The following is a 27,353-nucleotide window of genomic DNA, read 5'->3' as shown; positions in this document are numbered from 1 at the left end:
CTCACCACAAAGACGTCTGGGAGGATTCAATAAAATCAATCAGCTTCCTTGAGGGAGAGTTTCGTCAGCCGAAAATATTGTGGCGAGTAATTATACAAGATTGTCTACTCTGAAAGATCGTAAATATTACAAAATATGGAATATGCATTACATACTTCACATTTCACCAAAACAAAAATGTTTAAATATTCATTACGCTGCCGTCTGGAGAAAACCACAACACATTTTAGATCGCCGCAGACCCACTCCAGATGTTCAATAATCAGTAGGATTATGGCGACGCAGCCAAGGAGCGTTTCAAAGTTAGATACCAATCAAAGGAATATGTCGCTTAAATCAACATGGATCTTTGAGTCCTGCAATAACTGTGTCCTGATTCTATACTATAAGGAGGCGAAGTAACGTATAACTTATATACGGCACAGATATCAAAACATTTTTCAATTATTTGTATGTGTTTGGTTTTAATGTTGGTTTTGGTTTGATCACAGCATGCTTGATACTTGTAAATGACTGACTGCGTATTGCGGAGCCCGCCCCCCTAGGGGGACCGGTTAAGCTTAAACGGACTAATTAGGCGTTCCATGGGAGACAGTGACGCTGCCTTATCGTACTACTCGTCTGCATCCCTAACCAGCAGTCTGCAGCGTGTAGCCAACTTCATACATCTGAATATTACAAGACAGACGATTTTCCATTTGATGGATCCAATGGCTCCCTGGATATTGATACTTTTTTCTATTTACGGAGTTCTCAATGGCCAAGGTAAGTAATTTTTTTTTAGTTTTGGTGCTTTTTGGTTGTCTGTGATCTGTGAAGTGTGCCATTTTTTAGATTTTGCCAGTTTCACCAGAAATGGTCTAGTACAATATTGTTTGTGTCTATGTGTGTTTAAGAATGAATGGTCTATTAGTGTAGAGAGGACTCCATAAATGTATGTATGGCTAAAATGAGCTGTTGCCCTACCCATCTCAATTTTCCAGAGGATACAGGTGGCAAGTGTATTCAAATTGTAACTGTAAGTTTGACCTACTACCCACTTTGACACAAATCCCACTGTTAAACCAATACTATGTTGACCATGTGTGGGTGAATTACAGATATTTAATTGGTTTTAGGTTCGTACATCTGAATTTTGTTGAACTATGGAGGTGTTTTATAGAGGTATTACAATTTTAAGATTACAGAATAAGGTATTTGGTATTTGAAAGAGTGGGTAAGTGTGTGTGTGCATATGCACGAGTGTGTGTGTGTGTGAGAGAGAGAGAGAGACTGGTATTGCATGTGATTAAGAAAGCTGCTCCATCAAGACTGATTTACACACTTTAAATGCATCTTGGGGTCACTGAGGCGTGGGAGTGTCTGTTTGTCGGGGCAGGGGGTTCTCTGGACATCAGCGGGGACATTCTCGCCATCAGCGGGGTTCCCTCTTCCAAATGCCGTGCCATGAATCAGACAGGCACCAGGGTCCCCCCATGGCCACTGAATGCTTTAATGTCAATTAGAAACAGACTGGCCACACTGATGACCCTTCCAGAAGTTCCCGACCTGCCCCGCTGCCACCCTTGCAGTGTTCAGACCACCCTCCTGCAACCAATGGCACTGCAGTTCAAATGATCACCATGCATTCTGCACATTTAAGAGACTGACTGATTGATTGGTGAGACATTTGTCAGCATGGGGGCCCCCCTGAGCAGCCAGGCATGCCTTGAGGTGAAAATAATATCTCATCAACAGCTGTCATTTCCTGTCAGGACAAGGTATTTACACAGCGGACGTGCTGACATGAATGGGCCGCCTGCAGAACTGCGCTTATTGTAAATGACAGTGGGCCTGGACTGTGCAGACTTTGAGGGGCGGTCGGGCTCTATTTCTCAAGCGGGCTCTCAGAGATGAGATGGCGGGGGGGTGCCGCTGCTCCAGACTCATTAGGGCGTGTTTACACGAGCCCTCAGACGCAGTCCAGCCATGTGCTCTGCCCAAACAGCATGGCCCTTAAAAACCACAATGACGTTCCAAGGTGGCAGCCAGCCTTTGCAGACAAATGCATCACTGATGGGGGAAGGCCTGTGAGATCACTTGGGCTAGAGTAAAAAAGTGTCTAGCCGGGTAAAATAACAACAGCAAAGAGGGATGGCTGAGGTTACGGTCTTACTATAAGTTAGGATGAATAAGTGAGCTGCAGACCATCAGAGATGAAAAATGATTACAGGCCTTGACAGCCAGAGTAGGGTAGGATTAGTACTGTGCAGGACAGGATACTTATCTGCAAGACAAAAGCTCCATAAAACTTGTGTGAGAGACCACTGCTTCTCGTCAACCCCCACAAAAAGCCTTAGTCACTCAGTGCTTGGAAGGGAACTTTTAATGCTTTGTCTAGGGTTGGTCCTGGAAAGCTGAATTTTAGAGGCTTGCCTCCCTTTTTATAAGAAACCTTTGATTTCCAGAACATTTTAGCAGGGGGAGGGGAGGGGGGGCCTCCTACTGATAACAAGACCAAAAGGAAGTCTGTAGAGCCTGGTTCACTGTTGTTCAAGTGGTGTCAGCAAATGGCTGAATGTTTATGTGCCTAACTAACCCCTGCAGGTCACCCCTAGCTTTCTAAGAACAGCCCCACTGCTGGCCTCTCCCCAACACGTGAAGTGTACCCTTATCTCTGCCGAGAGAGGGGCTCTAATAGGAATCCCACATGAAAGCTGGCGGGGGGTTAGGCCTCCTCATTTCCTCCACTGGCTTTATTACCCATAATGAGAAACTCTCCACTCTGGCACCAGCATGTACAGCTCACTAACAGGGCCAGGTCTTCAGCTATTACTCAGCTGAAACCAGTCCTGACTAGCATGCCTGCCTTAATCACTCGTGCTTTGTCACTGTCCTGAAGTGATTTCACTGATAACATGGTCTGAAAAACTAAACAGAAAAAACCCACTGTACTTTTTATCACATGTACATGATCCTCTGGCCACAAACTTCCACCTAGATTCAGTTGTGTCATTTTGATTGCATGTGGCAACATGCTGGGTATTTGACAGCTTCCTACATCATGATTTCTTACTCAGTAAAGTTTAATCACAATGCTTGCCAGCACATGAGCTATCTGAAGACATAAAAAAAGGCTCTGAAGCATATCTTTTGTTAGTGAAGACTTTAGTTGATTCTTGTGTCAATGGGTCTTGAAATTACATTCAGCGCTTATTAAAAACATTTAGTGCTTTCAGACATTCAGCGCTTATTAAAAACAAATGCAATGCATCAATCTGTCTAATCGTCTGCTAACCATCAAACACCATGGACTAGTGTTGTTTGCTTGTCTGCTTGTCAGAATTTTGGGGGTTTTCTTTTGCAATGCTTCTTCTTCATTGCTTCTTGTGCAAGGTACCAATTTCTCTTAAGAAAACTACATTTTATTTAATGATTCTAAACAATGTAAGACTTCTTCTGGTAAACAAAGTATGTTCTTAAGTTATTTATATGAAATCTAAACAGTTTGACATTTCATTAAGTGCGCAGTAAACTGATCACTTCAATGTTCATGTTTCAAAGACCAGTATTTATTTTGAAATTTGTGGTGAAGAGAAGGCCAGACTGCGGCTAGAAGCAGTCTATAACAAAACTGCATAGACAGTTTGTGTCATGTTAAGTACAGACAAATGACAAGATATGGTGCTCATTTTGGAGACTCAGTGGAGGTAATGCCTGTTTGGCTATACTGGTTAAGTTGAGGCCTACACCAGGAGTCCAACGGACACATCTGCCAAAGTTATTCTCCGTTTGGCAGATCACACAAACCACAAGGTAATGAATCTATTTGTTCAGATTGAGTTATCCAGTTGTTGTTTTGAGGCCTCAGGCGTTTGCTGTTGTAAATCTTTAAGAGATATTTATTCTCACTACGTTTACATTACATTTAGTCATTTAGCAGACGCTTTTATCCAAAGTGAAGTACAAAGGAGAGAACAATCAAGCTACGAGCAATAGAGACCTAGTGTAACAATAAATGCTATTTTACATAAGAAAAAAAAAAGTGCAGGAATGTAACTACTGTAAGTGCGAGTTAAGTATTAAGTACTACATTAAATGACCCTCCATATCACTTTCTCCCAGACAACACAACTACCATTTGGTTTACTGGGAAATGTGCATTAGGAAAAACAGTTAAAATAGCTTTCACACAGGTACTATTCCCAGCACTGTCAGAAAGACAGTCTACGTTCGGAGAGAAATAAATTAACTTAAAATATGTCCAATATGTCCAAATATGATTCATATCAACATGTCTCTTCCAATAATTCCTAGTCTAGTAAATCTCCAGTCTTGTTGTCTCCACTTGTCGTAAATATTAATAAAATCTGTTAAGCAGTCTTTTTATAAAGTTAAACTAGAACCAGTTATTGATTTATGCAAGCCAATTACACTGTGGTGTTCATTTTCAGCCTAGAGTAAAAATCAGAAGGGGTTTGGTGAGAGAAACAGCCGGAAACACTCACACATTCACCCCTATAGACAGCTAGCTTATAGACTCAATGAAGCAGGCAGTGAGCTTTGATGGTTTGGGATGGTTTGAGTTGGGAGTGTCTGAATGTTCCAGAGAAAAAGGGATGCCCTGTGCTCGGCCCACTGATTACCCACGGTGATATACTTGGAATCTCGCAGGCAAGGCAAGTCATGGCATATATGCATATTTCAAACACGCACCAACAATGGAGGCTATTGCAGCGTCATATGAGGGAAAAAAAGTGCTCAAAAGGACTGTGGTTGTATGTCTCTCCAGAGAATATTATTATTCTGTATTTTTAAGTTTCCCTCAGTCCCCTAAAATGTGTGCATCCTATTTGTATTCTTTGACTGTCTATGTGTTAGATCTATGTGTTAGATATACTCTAGGTTCCATATATTTGGAATCGCTGAACCATGTGATTAGATCTATCAGTTCTTTCACCCCTGGACGAAACCCCATTCAAATCAGCATGTCCGCATAATTGACGCCAATCAGCCCCAGGGAAAGACTTTTGGAGCGGAATTTTAAAGAGCTTTCCGCATGTGATCAGTGATAATCTGAACATGTTTTGTCTGCGTGCATCATTTCAACTTTATGATTCAGAGACCAGAGACCCCATCTCCATGGAGGATTGCTGTAAGGACGGGCGAGAAAGAGGCCAGGACAGCCAGGACTGCTCAGCCCTGCCCCTCATCTCGGAGTCCACCACCTGCAGGTCAGTGCTGATATTCCCATTTCCCCTACACCCTCTCTCTCTTCCTTGGGGGCTACCGTACCGTGGCTCTGCCTAGACAGCCTGGCCTCTCTGTGGCCGACGGCCAGCCAGCACCACTTCATTTGTCCCTTGGAAGTCCAGGAGATGCAGTAGTCCGAGCAGTAATAGGTAGTAACCAGAGGAGATGTGGTGGCACATGGGTCTGGCCGATTGCAAACCAAATCAGTCACCCAATCCTCCTGCCATGGGCTAAAGTGTTTCTTTTGGAAAGCAGCATGATCCAGAATTTGTTCAAATTAGAGTTGGGAAAGAGGGGGGATAAGGGTATGGTTTTTGTGGGAGGGGAGTTTAGCAAGGGGGTATTTCCAAATCCAGGAAATACCTAGGAGGTGAAACTATACTCGGAGAGAGGGCTGAAAGGAGGAATAACAGGAAATCTGAGGATTATTTCAGACACATGAGGAGGAAAAAAACGAAGAGAAAAGAAAAGAAAAAGAAGACAAGTAGTGAAAAGAAAAACACCAGCATGTCTGTGCCCTTAAAAGGCTCTGTTGTGGCTGAAGAGCGATCCCGTTTGTATGGAAAGATTTCCTGTAAGGCTTGATAAAGAGGCTCTTTGGAACTGGACAAGAGCGGGAGTGAGTGCCCTCTTGTTCCGTCGGGCTGCAAAAGGCTTACTGTAAAACACAGACCACACACTGGCCTCAGGTTCAAGCCCGACCTGATGAGGAGACCAGAAGAACTCCACTGACCCACGTAGCTTGGCTCAATTTTTAGAAGGTCATTCATTGTTCAGAAAAGCGTTGTCGTCTTTAAAAAATGTGTTGTGTGGTTTTGGAATAGCTCTCCTTAGGGAGACTTGATGCAGTGAGAAAAAAGAAAAACAATGGAAAGTAAACATCGGGGTCTTTCGCAATTTCTGAAAGTACCACGCTGTCAGACTGGGTAGTCTTGGAAAACACTTCTGATTGCATAAGGATGTAATTGTTGATTGTATGTTGTCTTTTGTCTTTCGTTGTGTTTATCTATCTCTCTCTCTCTCTCTCTCTCTCTCTCTTTCTCTCTGTGTGTGTGCGTGCGTGTGTGTGTGCGTGCGTGTGTGTGTGTGCCTGTGTGTGCTCGCGTGTGTGTGTGTTCGCATGTGTGTATGTGTGTGTGTGTGTGTGTGTGTGTGTGTGTGTGTGTTCGCATCTGTGTGTGTGTGTGTGTGTGTGTGTGTGTGTGTGTGTGTGTGTGTGCATGTGTTCTCTCTGACAGAATAGCCCAGGAGCAGTGCTGTGCAGCAGTGCTGGAGGACACCAGCTGCACCAATGGCATAAACATGGCCAAGGACCAAGGTGCCTGCGAGGCCCTCTTCACAGGGAGCACCTGTGAGTCAAAGACCGCCAAGGTGAGTGCTGACAGATGGGATTGACACCCTGTTCCTCTCTGTAACTTAAACACCAACTGCATGTGTGTGTGTGTGTGTGTGTGTGTGTGTTTGTGTTTGTATGTATACGTATGTGTGTGTGTGGCGGTAAGGAGATGTACCTCCACTAAATCAAAGTCAAAAGAGAAACAAAGGAACTTTGAGCAGGCTGCCAGCGACTGTCCACACTTTAGCTGTACTCACCTAGAGGCGGACGTGCTGTGTCAGTACAGGAACGATTGTTCCCGCCCGTGTTTACACTAAGCAGGATGAAACACGTTACTCTGCACAGCACACTGGAACTTGTAGCTGTCAGCGACAGCTGTAAATCTGAACCGCAGCGTTCTGTAGGCTCGAAGCTTTGCGTCATGCACAGGAAACCAGGTTAATAACCTAGTGCTCTGTGTCCCTAATGTGATTACTGCCGTCTGTGTTTATCACTCATTATCACTCAGTAGCATCTGCCAGGTTTACTCAGCACTGAAGATGCATGTCAGGCCCAGTGGTTTACAAATTACCTAACTGGTAAGAGGTATTCTAAAAGACGTAGACAGACACAAGTGTTGACTCACAGAAAGACACTGTTAGAGGACTGTAAGCCACTGTTTTGTTATAAATAAACATAAACAATCAGTCTTTTAAGGATACACACAAGAGTGCATAATGCCCTGGTGCTAGACTGTCTCTGCTTACAAGAGATGTATGAGCGTGAGTGAGATTGATGTCACTGATGGCCAGTTTGAACTTGTGCCCCCCCCCACCACTTATTTTACCCCACCCCACCCACCCTTCTCCACCACCACAACCACCCCCTTATTTTACCCCACTCCACCCCACCCTTCTCCACGCCCTCAGATGTGCTGCGACTGCTGCTTGCTAGGGAAGTCAGCGCAGGAGATAGGCCTGACCTGCGACCTCAGCCTCTCCGTGGGCTACCAGTGCGGCCTGGTGTCCCGCGCCTGCTGCAGGCATGGGAACCCTGAGGTGGAGGGGAACAGCACCCCAGGACAGCACCTCCACCGACGACCAGGCCAACGACACTCCACAGGGTCAGAGACACTAATGCACCACATGAGGCACTATGCAAGAGTCTATGGATCGAGACGCCGTGAGAAAACTTCTCACGAGGCTCATGCTAACACTCACCCAAGAGAAACTCATGCTACTGCATGCGTTGGCTTTTTACTGAGAGCCCTGCTCCAGACATGAAATGCATGGCGAATATCACAAAGATCTCTGGGGAATAACTGACTCAGTAGCTTAATGCACTGAGTTACACCTCTTAGAGACCTAACCAAAATCCAGACATTTGTCAACTGTAGTCTGCCCTCTGGTGGTAATACTGGGACATACATTTTGACACTGTACTGTCTCTCCGTACAGCCTCAGAAAAGGTACCTGACGATTCAGACACCCCAGAACTTGACGACATGTGCAAAGGTAATGTGCTTTGTACAGTGCATCAAGTAAAGCTACATGGAAAAAAAATCGTATTGAATTTTATTTTGAAATGTCCTTCTCTCTCTATCTCTCTCCCTCGTATGTGCCCATGGATGTGTGCATTTCTGTTTGAATGCCAGAGGCTAAGTGTAGTCAAAAGTGTGTAGGTAATGGCACCTGTGTCTGTGAAGAGGGGTTCAAACTCAAACCAGATGCGAAAAACTGTGAGGGTAAGTGAGACGACTTCCTCCTCAACTTCCAGTTGTTTTTACTGAGGATCACACACAAACATACCCCAGTAGTAACCTCATGTAACACTTGAGGCCTCTTACATGGATGTTATGACCCCAGACATTACAGCTTAGTCAGACTTCCTGACTTCTTTTTCTTTTATGACAAAGCATCGCTACTCATAGGTGCTAATATACATATTACTTGGTAAGGCTTTAATTGGATATGAACACAGGAAACCTGACTCGGTCATCTCTCACAGTGAGGGCATATCACTCATGAAAATATTAAATCTCTCAAAGTAATCTTATATTTTAATGTCAATATCTCATTCTTTTTTGGAGGCATCCAATAAGTAATTTGCCATAAAATTCCTAGAGGAGTTTTGTATTCATATTTCATCATATTTCAGTCATTTCATCATAGAGTTTGTAAAATTACAGTTTCCTTCTTCTCCTTGTCATACAAGGGATGACGTGCAATACATAATAATAATTATAATAAAAGTTATCCTTAGATTGATTAGGTTGAGTATTTGTCTTTCTCTGCTCAGACATAAACGAGTGCCTACTGGGAACGTACAACTGCCGGCACGGGGAGCGTTGCATCAACATGCTAGGCTCTTACCGCTGCCAGCGCGAGGTCAGCTGTGGCACAGGCTATGAACTAACCAACAGCAACCAATGCAAAGGTTTGTTTCAGTGCTGCCACCTGCTGGTACAAAGACAGCAAGAAACTGGCCAATGGTCGTGTCATGTGAAATGGGTTGGAGTTATTTGTTTGCTTAGCAGCCCACCTTAATTCGAAATACCTGTAGCCAAAATACAAAATGTGGTCTCTTTTCAGACGAGCACATAACACAACTGCTACTAATACACTGTAGTTATATAAAAGTGGTTACAAATATTCAGTATAAATTATGCCAGGTACTTTTTTTTATGTGCAGGGTAAATTGTGCTTCACAAACAATTTACCCTGAACATTCTGAAATTTGATCATACTATGATTATAAACTCATTTCTCTATGAATGCTTCAGCTGAAACCTCACTATTCTGTTGATTTTACCTCTAGACATTGATGAATGTGAGACTGGCACACACAACTGCCCTCCAGACTTTGAATGCCAGAATACTCCTGGGTCTTTCCGCTGTCGACCCAAAGTGAAGTGTGGACAAGGCTATATACAGGATGCTCTGGGCAGCTGCATAGGTGAGAGAAAAAAAGGACCTGACTGTCAATATGCAATTATTGATATCCAACATGCTCAGTGTGTCTTGTCTTGGTCCTTTTTGCTATGATAATTGTTTGACCTTGTCACATATACATACATACATACATACATACTGTAGAAACAAACAATTTAGTCATCACGGTATACAATAAAGATATTTTTTCCATAAATTCCAATTGTGACAGACCTCTCTTAACGTCTTTGTCCACATGCGACTTGGTTCTCATTCTACGCTGTGTAATTCAAGCTACATGTCTGTGTTTCCCTGTGCCAGACATTAATGAGTGCCTGAGCCATAACGGGCCCTGTCCGACTGGACAAATGTGCTTCAACACCGTGGGCTCCTACACCTGCCAGAGGAACTCTGTGAGCTGTGGACGTGGGTACCATCTCAACGAAGAGGGAACTCGATGTGTGGGTGAGTCACATACTACGAGGCCTGTTGATGTCCTTACCATCACTGTCACTAAATCTAAAAAAGGGCCACATATCGATAACACACCACAGCATAAGCTGTGGAAAACTACAGGCATTAGCTCCTCACGCTAACCTGTCTAGCTTTCCGTTAGTCAGATATACCATTTTGCTGTGGTCCTGTTTCAGTATGATGAGATGAAAAAAAGTAGGAAAGATCTGTTGATCAGGCACAATTTCACTAGGCAACAAACCATTTTGAACAGCATTTAAATTTGTTGCTGTGGGGCACAAGTCATGCTATGGACCACCTCAAATATGCCATGCCTCTATTTCTAATGGATACAGCAGATCTCCCTATTATGCAGAAAGACAAGCATTCTCACGATTTATAGGGGAGGCCTTGCTCCAATTATGAGTGAGCTGTTTGTTATGCTTTATGTGTCAGACATCGATGAATGCAAGCAGCCTGATGGCGCCTGTGCTGACCATGGCTGCATTAACCTTGTGGGCTCGTTTCGCTGTGAGTGCCGCGGTGGCTACATTTTCAACAGCATCTCCAGGGTCTGTGAAGGTAAAGAACACTCCATTCATCATTCCTCTGCATTCCATCATTCCACTCCATTAATGTGTACTTTAACTGGTATTTCAACATGGCTTTGTCTTTTGCCTTTGGAACTCAGACATCAACGAGTGCAGGCACTATCCTGGCCGTCTGTGTGCCCACAAGTGTGAAAATATTCTTGGGTCCTACAAGTGCAGCTGCACCACAGGCTTCAAACTCTCCAGTGATGGCAGAAATTGTGATGGTAAGGGGTGTTTCAGAGAACTCATGGATGCTAATTCCAATCTATGTATTAGTGTACTGCTCTTGTCTCACCTTTCCACGGTCTTACCATCTGAATCGGACATTGTTGTTGTAAGTAATTATCACAATTGCATTGTAATTGTCACTGGAAGTTGCGTAATTAGACATTTTGTTTCTGTGTAAATGTGTATGTTTTACTCTTTCATTAATTACATGTGTTACTACTGTGTGTAGATGTTAACGAGTGTGAAAGCAACCCTTGTAGCCAAGAGTGTGCCAATGTCTATGGCTCCTACCAATGCTATTGTCGCCGTGGATACCAGCTCAGTGATGTAGATGGCATCACCTGTGAAGGTAAGATGGCTATGGATTGCTCACCTCTTACATATAAACATAAGAGATGTATCAAATTAGTTTGTTTTTGCAATTTTTGGTAGAAATTTGACCTAGATAACATAAGCCTTTGTACCCTGCCATACCTTGCCTTATTCTGATGATATTCTAAGGTGTCTACATAGCCACTGTTGTTGCTCTGAACTCCACTTTTCACTCAAATTAAACGACTGTGTTCCAGATATTGATGAGTGTGCGCTTCCCACCGGGGGACACATCTGCTCCTACCGCTGCCACAACAGCCCCGGGAGCTTCCACTGCACGTGTCCTGAGGGGGGCTACACACTGGCCCCCAACGGACGCAGCTGCCAGGGTGAGCAATCACAGCACTGTCCCATAGTCACAGCCCTGGCCCATTGTCATGGACACCATAGAGCATGTTGCGTTACCTGCTCAGCAACTAAAATATGCCACTACTGTTGCAGTAAAGCAAAAAATGACTTTAGTACAGTATGTAGAAATATGTGGAAAATGTTTTTGTGTATATATTCAAGTTGCTCATTGCTTACACTAGTACACAGATCTGGTGTGTCCCATAAAATAAGGCACCTTTGAGGAAGACTACAGGTTCTTTCCAGCAGGGGGAGCTCTAGAAGCTCTGTTTCTGTCTGGAAGGTGCTATCTGTTTGTCAATGCAAGCACATAGTTGATTAGCTAGTCACTATCAGTCAGGTGGTAGTGTTGTAACTGTTGGTCAATGTCCATTTAACAGGAAGTAACATTTCAGCACTACTTTGCTTTCACTGTGGAACTATGTCATGCATTTATTAAATGTGTAATTATACAATAATAATGTACTCTCATTATCTCTCCAGTAAATTCTGTGAAAACAGGGCTGTAGGGTATTTCCAGTGTTTTGCATGCTTGATCATTTTATTTGACTACCACCATACATAGCTTTTTGACTGTGCAGTTTTCTGGAATGTACCATGAAACAGTTTTAAATTCGGAGTGACTTGTCCACAGATGTGGATGAGTGTTTGGCAGGGACACACACCTGCACAGAATCAGAGAGCTGCTTCAACGTCCAGGGCGGATTCCGCTGCTTGGCTTTTGAGTGTCCTCCCAACTACCGCCGCTCTGGGGAGACGTGAGTATTTCAGAGGCTTCGCCTCACTGCGAGTCTCCTAAATTGGACGTAGCAATCCAGCAGATTACATGTAAAAACCCATCAGACACACTATGGTCTGCGTCCTAGAAATACAGTTCACCCTTGGTGTCATTCTCATTAATTATAGCCTCACTATAAGACATTGCGTCTTTGTAAGGTGTATGACTGAAAAAGAGTGAAAAACAGAACACGTAAGGATACAAGTTACTGCAGAACATTTTCACAAAGAAAGGGAAGGCCTATTCTGGGCAATCTTGAACCATGGAAGCTTTTTTACTTGGCTGCAATCATCTGCATGCTCAATGCTGATGTGTTTACGTGTCAGTCACATCATGCATGTGTTCTCTGGGAATGGAATGCAGGCACATAACAAGATGAAAGGAGGAAAAGAAGCAGTTGTTTGTGAAGCACGTGGAATAAAGATTCTAGTCCTAGTCTTGTGTGGATGTCTCCAGCCACTTCTCTCCCACACTACTTTGGTTTGCTCGCATGCCACCCTTTGCATCGACTCATCAGCTCTCCCTCTCCCTTTCTGTCTCTTTCTCTCTCTCTCTCTCTCTCTCTCTGTTTTGTTCTTCTCCAACCCCCTCTGTTTGTTCTCCTCCCACTGTCTCTCCTTCACAGTCGTTGTGAGCGCTTGATTTGCAATCAGACTAGCGAGTGCCTGGCCTTGCCTGTGAGAATAACCTACTACCACCTCACTTTCCCCACCAATATCCGTGTGCCTACCAACGTCTTCCGGATGGGGCCCTCCAACATATTGCCCGGCGACCAAGTCGACATCTCCATCGAGGAGGGCAACGAGAACGGCTTCTTCGGCACGCAGAGAGTGCCCTCTGGTGGCGTGATGTCTGTACAGCGGGCCATTGGCCAGCCAAAGGACTTTGAGCTCTCTCTCTTGATGACGCTTATTCGGCATGGCATGGTCAGCACTTACATGGCTAAAGTGCTGGTGTTTGTCACTGAGGATCAGCCAAGCCTGCCTAACACTGTGTCCCCTAACTGAACATCACCATCACTACTGAGATCATTATTATTATTATTATCATGACAGATGAACAGATAACAAGAGAGCCACGGTTACAACCAAGCATTCATTAACACTTCCATTGGTTTAAGACACCCCCTAGGAGGTCTAGGAGTACACATGCACACACTTTCAAGCGAACACCTAGTATCTGTAGTCACTAGGTGGTGCTTTAGGGCAAAGAAATATTCAAATAGGGCTCATAAACCACCAAGACTACCTGATTATTTTAAAGAGATGTTTGTTTTACATCGTGTAGGTGTTAGATGTCTTTTTTCATGTTTTGTTCATGTTTTTAATGAAAAAATATATATATTTAGAGATCTCTCCTGTCACTGCCAGTGGTTTTCATTTAAGATTTGGATTAGATAAATGAAGATTTCCTTGCTGGTATTAAAAAAGAGATGTATTTTAAGAGTTCTAGACAAGTTTGTACGTGGTGAATTGTTTGTGTCATTTAGAGCAGTCGTCATTAGTGTTTTGATTTGTTTTAGATTTCATGAGGATGAATCTCAAAGACACCTAACACCAGTGGTATAAAGCCACATAAAGTACCACACAAACTACCACAAAAGCCACATAAACTACCACAAACTAACTAACTACCACATAATGAAACACAAGGGGGAGCAAAAATTACAGTCCTGCTGACCAGTCTACACTGATGGGGTAGCAGTTTTTACAAACTCTAGGGCAGGCTGAGAGAGCAACTCATTGTATTCTCATCAATTATAATTAGCAAGGTAGACCTGAAAAAACAGAGGAAGGAGGCACTTCTCTGTTTTGTTCGAGGATGTTCCTAAAGTAAAAGTACGACAGCCTCCATTTTTTTTGTCCTCAGACTTTCTGACATTGAATTATGGAGATCTGGGTTCTGGTCGGTGGTCTGAACAATTTGTGGTGGAGCAACATCACCGCTCTGAGCATGAATGATGGCCTACTGTGTTTATGTTGGGGCGTTATCAATGTGCCGACTATAAATAATTACCTTCAAAAAAATGAAAAAATCTCCTTCTTGACCAAAGAGACTTCCATCCAAAAGAGCTGTTTTTATTTCTGGCCTGAAATATTGGGATTTTGTGTCAGGCCACGTGAACGTAGAACTGCAGACCCCTCCTATGGTGAAGACGCATAGGGCATAATTAGCCTTCCACTTGCTGCCTCCCTTTGAAGTTGGTGCTCCGTGCCGAGTGGCAGTTCACCCAGGGTCATTATTTTCTCGTAAATTCACCCGATCGCCTGTCATGGTGCTTCGCCCAAATCCCTGAGGGGCTTCCTCTCTGTGCTGTGCCTGAGTCGAGGTATTATAAACTAGGAGAACATTTTGTGGCTTGGACTGGCCCGAAGCAAAACGTGGACCTACCCGCTAATTGCTAATTACAAGCCGGTACCCAGCAGTGGCTTGACTTCTTGTCAGGGGCTTCTCCCAGCTCTTCATGAAAGTAAGCCTGCAACCCAATATTGGCTCAGGGGTTTCACCAGCACACAATCACACTGAGAGAGCTATGGGGTGGTGGGTTATGGAGCCTCTTTGCTGCAGTAGCGTAGGCCCTACCAACTGCTCAGACTCAGACATAGGTGTGGACTAGTCGAGTTGACAAATTAAAGGAATTTTGCCTGGCTGCTTGAGGTACAGCAATGTTAAGATACCGCGTAGATGTGTAACTATCAAAATATAATTTAATGTCGTCGTTATCTTTAAATTTGCTGCCTGTCCTAACATCTTAAGATCTCTTAATTTGTGACTTGTGGAGGAGCCACATCTGCCTGAGTAACAACAGTTCTGGCACAACCATGAAACTGATACGAAGTGGGTAAGACAGCACAGTTTATTACACAAACAGGGGAAGGGAGATAACTACTGACAGACCCAGAGGGAGTGTGTGTGTGTCTTTTTTTAATTTATTTTTTTAAACGTCCTGCCCTTCTCATCAACTTGCAAGACCCAGATGTTTAAAGCTGAGGCCCCCATTCAGGCACAAGGCGTGTGGAAGTGGGGATCGAGACTTGTGGCGTTGTTGGGGGTGCGTAGGTAGGGCTCGTAAACACGGCATGCTGGAAGGGAGAAGACCTTTTCTTTCTTTCTTTTTTTCTGCAGCAAACCCGGTTCAGACCCACGACCCGTCACTGATTAGGCGTTGAAACAAACAAAGCCTTAAATAATGGTGAGAACGGAGCTGAGAGACAAGGGAGTTGTCTTGTCGTGTTTTCCAGAATTTAGCACTCCCTTGGCCCATAAATTCTCTACGAGAGATTATCGGATATGAAAGTGGGGGGGACGCTTCAGCAAATCCAAATATTTTCTCGTGAAGGCTGTGGAACAGCGCGTGACTGGGTGTAGCATTTCACTCTCCACTCTGAATGCATCAAAACCATGAATGGCAAGACCAAGTTTGACCACCCATTTCTTGCTGTGTGATTGTTGGCTGCTTGTTGTTTTATTGTTATTCTTCCTCAAATGTGATTGTTTGATTTAGAGTTCTATATCCAGCGTGCCCTCGGTATTTGTGCAGATAATATTTGTGTAGTGGACATTTCGCTGGCCTGCTGTGCCACTGATTATGCGGTGCTTTGCTCCCTGAGATGCCCTGTCATTGTATGCCTGAGGGAGGATGGTGGTTGGGCTTCGAGGCCTTTTTATAGCCGCTGCTGAAGGTCAGGAGCTTGTATCTCCCCTCTATTAGCAGGACGAGGGTCGAACGAGCCGACACCATCCGTTGCGTCAAGTCCTGCCAGGCTAACGACATCGGCTGTGTCATGGACCCAGTCCACTCAGTTTCCCACACTGTCATCTCCCTGCCCACCTTCAGAGAGTTCACCAAATCAGAAGGTAGGCAATTTTGACTCTTTCTATTCACAGTTGTATGCTTTTGTTGGTAAGGGTGTTGTTCAGAGAAGTTATGGGTCATGATAAAGCATTGCTAATTGCAGCACAGTCATTTACTGGGATCAGGGTTTCATCTGTAACGTGTGGCCATCTTGGACTAACTGGTTGTTAAGCATTTGCACCTGAGTTAGTCAGAGGGCCACCCCAAAATTTGCAAGTGAAAAAATTACAGCATATACCAAAAGTCTAATAAACTATAACTCCTAGTCATTTCGCTTAATGACTTAGCTTAGTGGTTGGGTTATTTTATAGCAGATGCCTTTCCAATCTGTTTTAAAGATTGAAGTATGAGATTGACGCCAATGGGAGCTTAGGAGCTGTATAAGTAAAAAAAAAGAAAAGAAAAAGTAAACTCCTATATTCAGTGAAAAGTGCCATGCCAACATTCACCTTATCATTTCTTACAGCATATTCTGAATTTAAGAAAAGTGGGAATCTTTACCTGAGTTACCCGAGTCTAGTTTTCACTTCAAAGTCTTAAGTGGTTGTGCTGGTTATGCATTACAGGGTCTGAACTCATGTACAGTTTTCCTGAGGTCTCTCCAAGTTGCCAGTCTGATTTCACATTACATGCCAGTTTCCTACACCCCAGTATAATTGCGTCATCTAGAAACACCTGCTGAATAAAATTTCATATTTTCTTGGGACGGCAGAAAAATGAATGTGGTGGATGCAACATCTGTGGCTGCCTTAACTTTCTTGATGTTGTTTTTTACTTCAAAAATGCACAAGACAACTGACTGGCAACTGCACCTGAGTAAGGCGATGACGGCTTACGTTGGCTTGGACAACCAGCAAGCTGAAACAATAGCTAGGTGTCTCACAGTGAACAGGTCCCTCTGGTTACAATGAACCTTAATATTATCACTGACTAAGTGATGTCTACAAAGCATTTATACTGCTTCTCTTAGTTTAATTACATTCTTTGCATTCATAGTATCAACTGACTTCATATTTCCCCCCCTATCCTACATCTAAAAGGCATCTCACTGCATCCTTTCTCCATGAGGTGCCTCTGATCCCGATGTTGACCTGTTATTGGCCTGTGTCCATTACAGATGCCATCCCATCATGATCACAATTAGCAATGGACTTCCTGCTTTCCCATAGACACAAACCAAACTCTAGTACCTAGTTCCAGTCCTGGGTTAAAAAAATACTCTCCCAATTTTTTAAACGTACCATACTCAGTGCAGACTAAACTGCCAAAGTAAAAAGGCCATTTCAAGTATGTTTCATTTTCAATGTCCACTGTTTAGATTAATACACTATTAGCTCTAGGAAGGCGAGGCAGAGGCAGGCATAAGCCGTTCACTAAACATGTTAAAGATGGCAAAGAATTCAATAGCTCTTTTTCACCCTAATAAAAAACGTCACCAATTTTTCATAACCAACACGAGGCCACACATGAGGCCACAGTCTTAATTCATAATAGCTAAACCATTCCACCAGGATTTGTTTTTCCCTCTACATGAAAATGTGAATTGCAGAAAAAGCTTCAATGGTAACGAGAACCTTTATTTCTGTCTCCTAACTGCTCGACAGAGATCGTGTTCCTGAGAACCATGTCGCCGGCACACTCACTGCCTCAACTGGGCTCCTCCGACATTGTCTTCGACATCCTGGATGGGAACATGCAGAGCTCCTTCGACATCCTCAAGCGCTATGAGCATGGAATGATCGTGGGTGAGTGGCACTCTGGCATCCACTTGGCCAGCTAACAATACCCAGGGACCATTGACTAACCCCGAGGCCTCCCTCAATTAAATTTGCTGTGAGACACAAAAGTGGTTTTCTGACCTAATTCCACATTATGATACAGCTCTTTATTCAACCAAACGAAATGCACATGTGTTGCTGTGTGAGGCCAGGAGAGGGGGTTGGGGCTGGGTGGAAAGTAGACCGTCTGAAAAGCATGACATTCTTCATGTGGATGCCTGCATTCCTTAAGTGGGTCTTTTAAGTTGCAACTTCACATGCCATCTTTTGGAAAAGAAGAAAAAAAAGATCGTCCTTTAAGGCTGATGAAGCTCACTCCTCACCAGACATTTGGCTTGATTGGTATCAGTTCCATTTTCTTTTTAAATGAATTGTGGAAGGGGATGCTCTAGTTCACACACGGACTGACATGACCGCCCTCTGATACACTTCCAAAAGCCCTCTGCAAAGCAGTTTGAACAGACTGTTGCGTGTCAGTGCAGGTGTACCTTCACATGTACACAATCCATAGCCCTCATGGATGAGTCACATGAAACAAAACATAAGCAGGGAAATAGTTGTGCCTCCCCCAGACATTGCCATTTACCTAGGAAACAAAATCACCACACGAAACGTATACATGTGTTCTCATGTGCTTTGAGAATCATCCTAATCCACTACCGTTTACTCTTTCACCTGGTAAGGCATATGGGCACATGGGTTATCTAGGCGGTGCTACAGCATTTAGTAGTAGTGAATCACAATGGCTAGATAGAGTCTCTCAGTGCTTACAAGGATGCAGACAGCAATGAGAACGCACACTTCTATGTCCGCTGGAGGATTGAGAAGACTATAGACTGGAAATGGAAAAGAAAGGGAAACCATCATCAGGTCTGTGAGTGTAGAGAGACACTAACACACTCACTCTAACACAAAGGCCCCCAATGGTTGCAGGGATTTCTCTTGTTTAGAATCACAAGCGTTCACACTGCTCCTCATTATCCACTGGCCCAACAAGGTCTAGAGGAGGAATCACAAATAAATCTGTTAGTTAGGTGAGCAAACAAGTAAACAAAATTACATAATTCAACATCCCGGAACTTTTGATAAAGGTAAAGGCCTTTAAATCTTAAGTCTACACTGTTTTGCTAGTTGCTGCCTTTCAAAGGAATATACTATATGAATCTTTTTAAATAAATTCCTCAGAGCATAATAATTAGTAATGAATGCATTGAAATGCATGTTAGAAATTGAAGGTCATCATCAAACAAGTAAAGATTCATCACAGGGCAACTTTAGACTGTCAGCTGCAGGAGTGCCCAGCTTGATTTAGTGTCTCAATTGACAGTGGGAACCTTACAATGGGTGGGCTATTTATACTATCTTGCGCAATGCTGTGGTGATGTCACTCATTCCCGGTATATGAATTTGCGTATGCGAATGTGTGTGTGTGTACACTCATGAATGTGTGTGTGTGTGTTTGTGAGAATGTGCGTCTGTGGATGCGAATGTATTCAGACGTAATCCTGGCCACTTTATTTCATGTGGTTTCCTGTATTGTTACATTTCCTGTCCCGTCCTCTTTGTGTCTCGCCTGGCTGTAAAGCAGTTAAAGTGGGGGACCACATGAAAGGCCATCTTGCACTCCGCTGTAAAGAGCGTATTCTCCGGCCGCAGGTTGGTCCGTTTCTCAGAGGCCCCCCTTTCCAAGTCAGATGGCTCTCATTGGGCGCCTGGTTTGCGTGATGAGGGCTCTGTTCATTAAACTCACTGGAGGTCGTCTGGCTAACGTGGCGACAGAGGTATGTCAGTGCCTCGCAATGGAGGGCACCTATAAATCATCCAAGTCAAGTCCCTTGGGAAACTTAGTCATCTGTAATTCGGGGCAAGTTTGGTATCCACTTTTTTTTTTATTCATGACAGATTTGTATCACAGTAAATGGTAGAACATAGAACAGTCAGCGACGGCTGACAAGTCATACAAGAATGAATGACACTCGTGTCTTCATATACAGTACCACTTTACTGTAAGCCATTGATACAATGATTAATGTCCATGCAGTGGTCATAACATTGCTTTACATAAATGACCACACTGAAAACATACTTGCTGTACAGGACCCAGATAATCCTTGGTCCTTGGAGTAGATTTGTTGCCATGTCCATGGAGAAAACCAGAAACACTCTTTGAAAACTAGTATGTTGTCATAAATCAGCATAGAGATCAACTTCAGTTTTTACTGTGCAGCAGTGTGCTGTAGGTGATTAGGGCCATTAAAGTTAACACAATAATAATGTGTTTAATATGTTTGATGCCATTAACACAGATTCTGTTGTGACAACCGCCTAACTTGCTTGTAGTGTTTTAGTTCCCTAGCATTACATCAGATGGCATCTAGCGAGTAACAATGGATAAAAAGGAATTTTGAATACAAGATCAGCATCAAAGCCAGATAGGTCTATCGACAAGACTAAAGTTATTAGTAGTTAGTTAATTGAATTGAGTTATCACCGGAGTACATTCAGTTTTATATGCCATTTGTTAGCCAAGCACACAACTGATGCAGGTAACCTCGTTAGTAGTGAACCATCTCTCTTGCAGCAAACCACTATACCATATACAATTACTAACAGACTCGCTAACTCACACAAATAACAGAACACTCACTGTCTCATTGATGCACGGCAAGAATAATGAAAGATTGTGAATGTCTTGAATTGTTAATCGTCCAACGAACTCTTCTGATGAGGCATCTCTGCTCCGAATTCTTCCAACACTGAACAAAGGTGGGTCTAGTTTATATAGCGGTAACGGAATGATGTGATGGACAGGTCAAGGGCCATTCTGATAGGCTATCGCTTATCAGTGCGATTTGGGGGAGGCCGTGAAACAGTCTTGGGCGAACTAAAAACCGTCTGGTCACCTTCTGTGCAGGTGCACCCCATGCGCAGCCCACAGAACTCTGGGAACACAGGATTATGGGGACCTCTCTGTGTCCCCAAGTGTAGTGAGTGGCCTGCACAACGGGGGTGCACAGCTGGACACCGCTGGTAGCGGCAACCTTCTGAACAGTACTGATTATTCTCATTCTGGTGTGTAATTATACCTTTAGGTCCGTGAAACGAACCAACACACACACAATCACTCTCTCTGTCTCTCTCTCTCTTTGCACATACTAGTCTGGTTGGCGTGATGCACCACACACACACTGGGAGGACTGTACCACCTCTTAGTGTGCCTCAGTCATCCATCACTGTCTGTCTGAGTGGAGGTTTTCTTTTGGGATTCACGTCTGGATGAGAACGTTGGCAGTCTGGTGCATCTGTACAAACACAGTAGAACCCCCAGAGATCATGAGACGGTTTGATTGGAGCTATCAAACGCTGAGAAATCCAGCATGAAACTTGCGCCCTTGCATTTAGGGTAACAAAAGAGATATTTGAAAAAATATGCAGGCTCAAACCACCCAGCAGGTTTCCAGACCCACGCCTAATGACGGTGCATCAGCAAAAAGAAAACACCCTTCACCCTTGACATGTCACACGAATGTTCAGAAAGACAAACAGGAGTGGAATGCATGACGCACATGATCATCCATCTTTGATTTGGTTGGACTGTTTTAGCAAACCATCTCTCAACAGGTACGATAACACATCCAGTAGTTTTGGCAGCTGTTGCTAGGGACTTTTCAAGCTCTCCACCTGACTGGTGTGTGGGCCTCCTGGTGTGGGCTGGGCACAGGTGGGGGGCGGTTGGGGGGGGGGGGGTGAGCAACGATTCTCTCTGAGGTGATATGATTACAGAATCTCACATAGCCAGCCTCAGTGCCCTGTTTGGCTTTTCCACACGGGAGTGCAGCCTCCACTTAGAGACTAATATTGTCGGAGGCCGCTCCCTTTTTCATTCACTGCGCGGGCTGCCAGTCAGTCAGTGCACGCCACGCTCTGGTGAGCAGGCAGACTCTCACACCGGCATGGGCTGTGGATAACACAGCGGCCACACGAAAAAGACTGAGATCTGAATGTTGCCCAGGATTGCAGCGGTGTTCCCACTGACTACCACGAGTATGTGGAATTCACCAGAGCAACAGCAAGATTGAAGAGCGGAAGGTGCAAAGTAATCATTGGACTGTCTTATAGGAATGATTCACGGCTAGTGTGCAGCCCGTGTCAACAGCAGATGATTCCAGTGATTTAAAATGCCAGGTAGAGAAAGACGTCTATGGTCAGGGCCTACTCCAAACAATAAAATGCCTTGTTGCAATACTGTTGCCACGGTAGTGATAACTTGAATGGAGACGTAAATTTGGTCTGGGCTTAGGAATGTGTCATTGGCTTGGATCCTTCGCAAGCCACAGAGGAATTTTGGTTTGAGATATTAGGCCTGTTTGGGAGGGGTAGAGGCACACCGGCGCTCAAGCAGGTGAATTGTTGACAGTTTTCAAAAATATTCTTTAAGTGCTGTGCATATAAAAAGGAGCTAGGATGAAAGTATTTACTGGAAAAAAGAACATGGTTAACAAAATACCGGCATTCCCAGTACTAGAAATGACATAAAAAAACAAAGGCCAGCCAGACTTGTGTGTAAATTCTTACTCATCGCCGATTTTGAAACCTCTCAACAAAATGTGGGAAAAATGTGCTTTCCGGTTCACAGCATGTGTGAGTTGATGTATGTGGAATTTGTCGGGAGAGTTTTTCGTATTGCAGAGCCACACAAGGGCAAGAAGCCGAGGAGGTCTCCTGATGGGAAGATGTCAGGGAATGAATCATGAAATGGCATCATTAGGCACACACAGACGGGCCAAGCCCAAGAGGAATCCCTGCCCTGTCAAAAGAGGGATTACCGGAGATAATGAAAACAGTGTCTGCCTCGCTTGACAGTGGGCGCGTTGGCAGGGTGGTCTGGGTGCCGAGGCAGATATCACTCACTGCATGTGTCCCTGCTACTCCGCAGAGACAGGGCTGGAACACTCATCATCTCAGCCCCATTGATTTATTATTGACTCTAATTTAGTACAGTGTTATGTGCTTTCTCTTCATATGTGTATACGTTTGAATTGACAGGCTAGAGCATGTCACAATCTGAGAGGAAAATATATTGTGGAATTTTAATGTTGTTAAAGTGTTTTTTTCATGTCAGAAGGAATTAAACAAGTATGCAGCTTTTTTCAGCTTTGAGAGGCAAGCAATAGCCTACGTTAGATGTAAATCTCAACAAAGTATAACTTTATGGTAAGGCAATAAGGTTGTGACAAGGTTGAGTGAAACTCCATTAACATATGAGCTCCCCACTATAAATGCCACATAATTCAGTAGGAGTGGGTTGAACCAATTCTGCCGCGTTATTCTGTTGACCGCTGTGGGGAAAACCACATAAAACTTGAATTTGCAGCTCCTTTCCATGGAAATACTCCATAGAGAGAAGTGTTCCAGAAACTCTCCGATACCATTCCGGAGATCAGTAGCGATGAGTCATCGTTAATTGACCTTGAGAAGATACCATACCACAAGCCGTGCCTTTTAAAGGGCACGGGCACGGGCACAGCTCAACGTCCCCCTTTTAGGAGTGGTTATGGGGGATGTTTGGATAGGGTGACCAGAGAGCAGTAAGCAGGCGGTGGGGAAACACACCAGAAAAAAGCCAGGCCATCTGGACTTCGCCACCGAGTCCTCTGGAGACTGGATCACAGGTCTTTCCCAGTATGCACTGGGTCGCGGGCACCGTTCGCTTGGGGCCAGACGAAAGGTTTTAACTGCACCAAGCCTGCATCCCACAACAGCCAGCGTGTCATTATACTACACTGTGGTGAGGCCAAGTCAAACTCTTCATTTGTCCCTGGTGTTAAACCCACTCATTTTGGATTTTGTCATACACTTCCTACCCAGGGTTGTAAAAACCATAAAACCCAGAAATTGTACTGTTTACATGTAACCCTTCAATATCGCAGCCCTTGTAGCCATTGAGGATGACAAATGCCTCCTGGCATTCACTTGACTTTGTTTTGAGGCAGTGCCTGTGCAGCTACCATACACTTAGGGCTATTTTCTCCTTACTGGCTACTTTGGAGTGCCACAAAATGCGCTGAAAAACAGGGGGTTATGCACAGATGGTTATGTGATAGTAGGGTCACCTCTGCAGCCACCACAAACATGACTGTGAAGAGCCCAAGTGGAATGGGTGGTATGCTTCTAAAACCCAAGCTAGTCGGTGACAACTGCTATTTAAGTGTTATCAATGCTTACAAGGTACCGAAAGAAAAGATGAAAATGTATGAGGTAGCCGTAAATTTGATATCATGAAAAAATACCTGATTAAGGGCAGACAACTGACCACATTTCCCTGTTATTATAAGAGTTTCTGACAATATAAGAACAGGTTATGTTAATACATTAATCACCCTCACGTAAAAGCATTCACATGTGGGCAAACTCTGAAAACGATTTAAGGTTTGGTTGTGCTTGGGTCGTTTGTGTAATCTGTGATGCCCAGAAAGTTCATTTTGGCCATTCTGGACTCTTGTGGGATACTATTCTTAGCCAGGTTTGCTTTGACCTTTTGTTTTACACCCCTTTTCAGTCACATTCTTTTTTGTCTTCATCTCTGACCACTCTCTGGCCTTTCTCAAGGAACAATTAGAAGGTCATGTGTGGTCAGCTCCACATGGTTGTGACATTTCATGTGATCCAACAACAAATCTATTTCCATGTGAAATCAAGTATCATATCATTATGTCATTGTCATAGTACATGTTGTCCAGTGCATGTTTAATGTCAAGTATAATGGTCATTCACAGACTTAATATATGGGGGAAAAAAACGATTGAGGCACTACAGAATCAGAAGAAGTCCCTGTTAGTGCAAGCCAAGACACCTGAACTGAGCAGCTTCACTTCGACTTCATGCATTCGTGCTGAAAAATCATTTTCAAAGGGAAAAAAAACGTTTTTTTTTTTCTTTCCATGTCCTTCAATACTTGAACATAACCACAGCTCTGTCTGAGTTCACAGAGAGGTTCCTGCCCTAATGGTGTTCATGGTTTGGAAACAATAAAACCCCCATCCCACTCTTCACAGTAGAGAGTCACTACGCAACAGAGGCCCAAAACACAAAAACAAGTGTGGCAAACTCCTGGTAGTTGGGCCCCTCTCCTCGCCGACAGATGCTTATCGCCGGAATCTCTGAGCCCCGCCGCAGTGATCTAGACGAGGAGGCTCGCTCGCTTTGCACGCGCACTCTTGCCATGGTGGAACTGAAGCTGGAGGCCCAGAGGAATGTCGACGGGGACCGGATTGCGTGACTCTAACAGATGGGACTCATTTACCCTCCTGTGCCACAAACAAGCTGAGGCGGACAGAGCGGCAGCAGCCCTCCGAGTGGATCTGCTTCCCAGTGTGCTAGAGTCCCATTTACCCCCCACGTCTTCATCACTTCTGGAAGGCCCCACCACCCAGCATCACGATGAAGATGTCTTCTTCAAATCCTTAAATTGCACCATATTTGCAGTAACATGGAGTAACGATGATGAGAGTGTTGAGTGGAACAAAGGCAAGAGAGCGACTGTGATTGAGTTGTCAAGAGTTGAAAGTCGCATAGCATTGATTCTGATTCGGGCTGGTATGTCTTCAGCCAGGTGCTCTGACTTTCACTTTGCCTGACGATCTGTAGCCAAAGATAACCCGAAAGTGCGGGGAGGGGGGACCAAGAAAGAAAAAAAAAAAAGGGAGTGTCAAAGACATTAAGGAGGGGAGAAGAGGGACAGTGGAGGGATTGTACTGCCTGACTGCATGCTGTCGATGGCTGTTCAGGCAGGACGGAGTTGAAATGTCACCAGTACACGGTGGAGAGAAAGCTGTGCTGACAGCTTGTGTAAACACAGCGCTTTTTTTTTTCTCCTCCCTCTCTCCTCTGTAATCGCATGTTCACTTAAAAAGATCTTCCAGTGAATTCCTCCGGCATGGGGTAATCCTTGGTCAGGACTCTGGTGTGTTTTCCCCCACATCAATCTCAAGCAGGGTGTCTCGCATCCGCAGGGAGAGGGAGGAGCACGCCAGGGAGGAGAGGGTGAGCGGGGACATGGGGGGATAGGAGGGGACAAAGGCCAGATTCACAAGAAAGAGATCTGACAGTCCTGTCATCATGTTTAACCGAGGATAGCGTACAGCCTCAGTGCCTGACTGTGCATTCGGCCGTCGCCACCATCACTCCCAGGCGTTAAAATGGCCGGGCGGTTTGAGTCATGCTCCTCTCCCTCGGTGTGTGTGTGTGTGAGTTTGTGTGTGTGTGTGTGTGTGTGTGTGTGTGTGTGTGTGTGTGTGTGTGCGTCTGGAGTGTTTATGAGTCCAATGTTGAACAAAGAAGACTGAGAGGAGTGCTGCCATGTTTGTTGACTCCTCTCACTTCCTTGTCTGACTGCTTCTCTGTGTTTCTCCGCTCCCAGGAGTCGTGCGTCAGGTGAAGCGCATCATCGGCCCGGTGGACATCGTGTTGAAGCTGGCCATGAACTACGTCTCGTCTGGGGTCGTCTCGCATCGGAACATTGTGAACGTCCACATCTTTGTCTCGGAGTTCTGGTTCTAAATGTGGAGACGCCCAATCTCTCCCATTACCAGTTCTATTCGCACCATCCCCTGGAGCACATGCACCCACACAATTAGGCAACTGCCAAATAGCACGCACACAAAAGCACAGAACACGTTCACGTTTTTAATTCACGTTCAACTTCACAATAACACATTAGATGTCGAAATGAATGAGTTAGAGTGATTATTATTTGCATGCAACATGTATAAAGCTTGTTACGGTGGAAGATATGAGTTCTCCTAAATCTGACCTGTTTGTGTTAATGTGGTGAGAGATCACTTGCTGCTTCTTTACTTTTCTTTTGGTTAGACACAGAACACATCTTCTTGATCTTTTAAGATATGCTAGGCCTTAAGTGCATGCCTGTGTGAGCATATATAAGCATGCTTAGCATGCGTGATCATGCTCAAGTTTAAGATATGGTGTGAACTACGAGGACTTCACAACATTGGAATGATGATATGAAAAAGTTGAATGTACCTGTAGTCCTTGGTTATGATGTGTTCACTCCAATTGTATTCAGTTACATATCACAATTCATTATGGAGGGATCATGTGATGAATAAAATATTTGCTATTTGACTTTTAATCGTGCACCATTTCCTGTGCAGTTGGATAAAGTGACAATAAAGCATGACTTTCAGGATGGCCATATTTTTTAATCCCTGTTAGCTAGACGACTGGCTTTAGTCTACGAAGTTCAATCCAAGTCTTACCTATGAGTTATTCAGTTATTCCCAAGATTATAATTTTACCATATTTCGGTTGTTGTTTCAAATTATTGGTGAATTAAACTTGCCATGTATCTGGGCTTAGTCCACCTCCAACAGGAAAGGAATATTATCATCTTCCCCATTACTGAATATTAGCAAGTAAAATGAAATGTCAAAGAAACCATTGCATTCATT

The 27,353-nt window shown here is 44.2% G+C and overlaps 1 protein-coding gene across 1 annotated transcript; it reads left to right on the top strand.

Annotated features, from left to right (window-relative positions):
- The first annotated feature begins 229 nt into the window (after window positions 1–229).
- On the top strand, window positions 230–27,034 carry fbln1 (fibulin 1). Its single transcript, XM_042707430.1, has 17 exons — window positions 230–765; window positions 5,102–5,213; window positions 6,471–6,603; window positions 7,477–7,729; window positions 8,005–8,061; window positions 8,202–8,291; window positions 8,846–8,983; window positions 9,365–9,502; window positions 9,799–9,942; window positions 10,387–10,512; window positions 10,622–10,747; window positions 10,981–11,100; window positions 11,321–11,452; window positions 12,106–12,229; window positions 15,965–16,107; window positions 17,710–17,850; window positions 26,303–27,034. The coding sequence occupies exons 1-17, from the start codon at window positions 585–587 to the stop codon at window positions 26,440–26,442; spliced, it is 2,298 nt and encodes a 765-aa protein (XP_042563364.1). The 5' UTR covers window positions 230–584; the 3' UTR covers window positions 26,443–27,034.
- The last annotated feature ends 319 nt before the right edge of the window (window positions 27,035–27,353 follow it).

This window comes from Clupea harengus, chromosome 3 (genome assembly GCF_900700415.2).
Source record: "Clupea harengus chromosome 3, Ch_v2.0.2, whole genome shotgun sequence".
NCBI lineage: Eukaryota > Metazoa > Chordata > Actinopteri > Clupeiformes > Clupeidae > Clupea > Clupea harengus.
Note: the sequence above shows the minus strand (reverse complement) of the source record. Positions and strands in the feature narration are given on the sequence as shown.

Excerpts from the sequence above, each read along its gene's own strand:
- fbln1 (XM_042707430.1), top strand. The coding sequence starts at position 585 with ATGGGAGACAGTGACGCTGCCTTATCGTACTACTCGTCTGCATCCCTA. Across the intron at positions 6,604-7,476 it reads GTGAGTCAAAGACCGCCAAG|ATGTGCTGCGACTGCTGCTT; the intron begins GTGAGTGCTGAC and ends CCACGCCCTCAG. Across the intron at positions 10,513-10,621 it reads CATCTCCAGGGTCTGTGAAG|ACATCAACGAGTGCAGGCAC; the intron begins GTAAAGAACACT and ends TTTGGAACTCAG.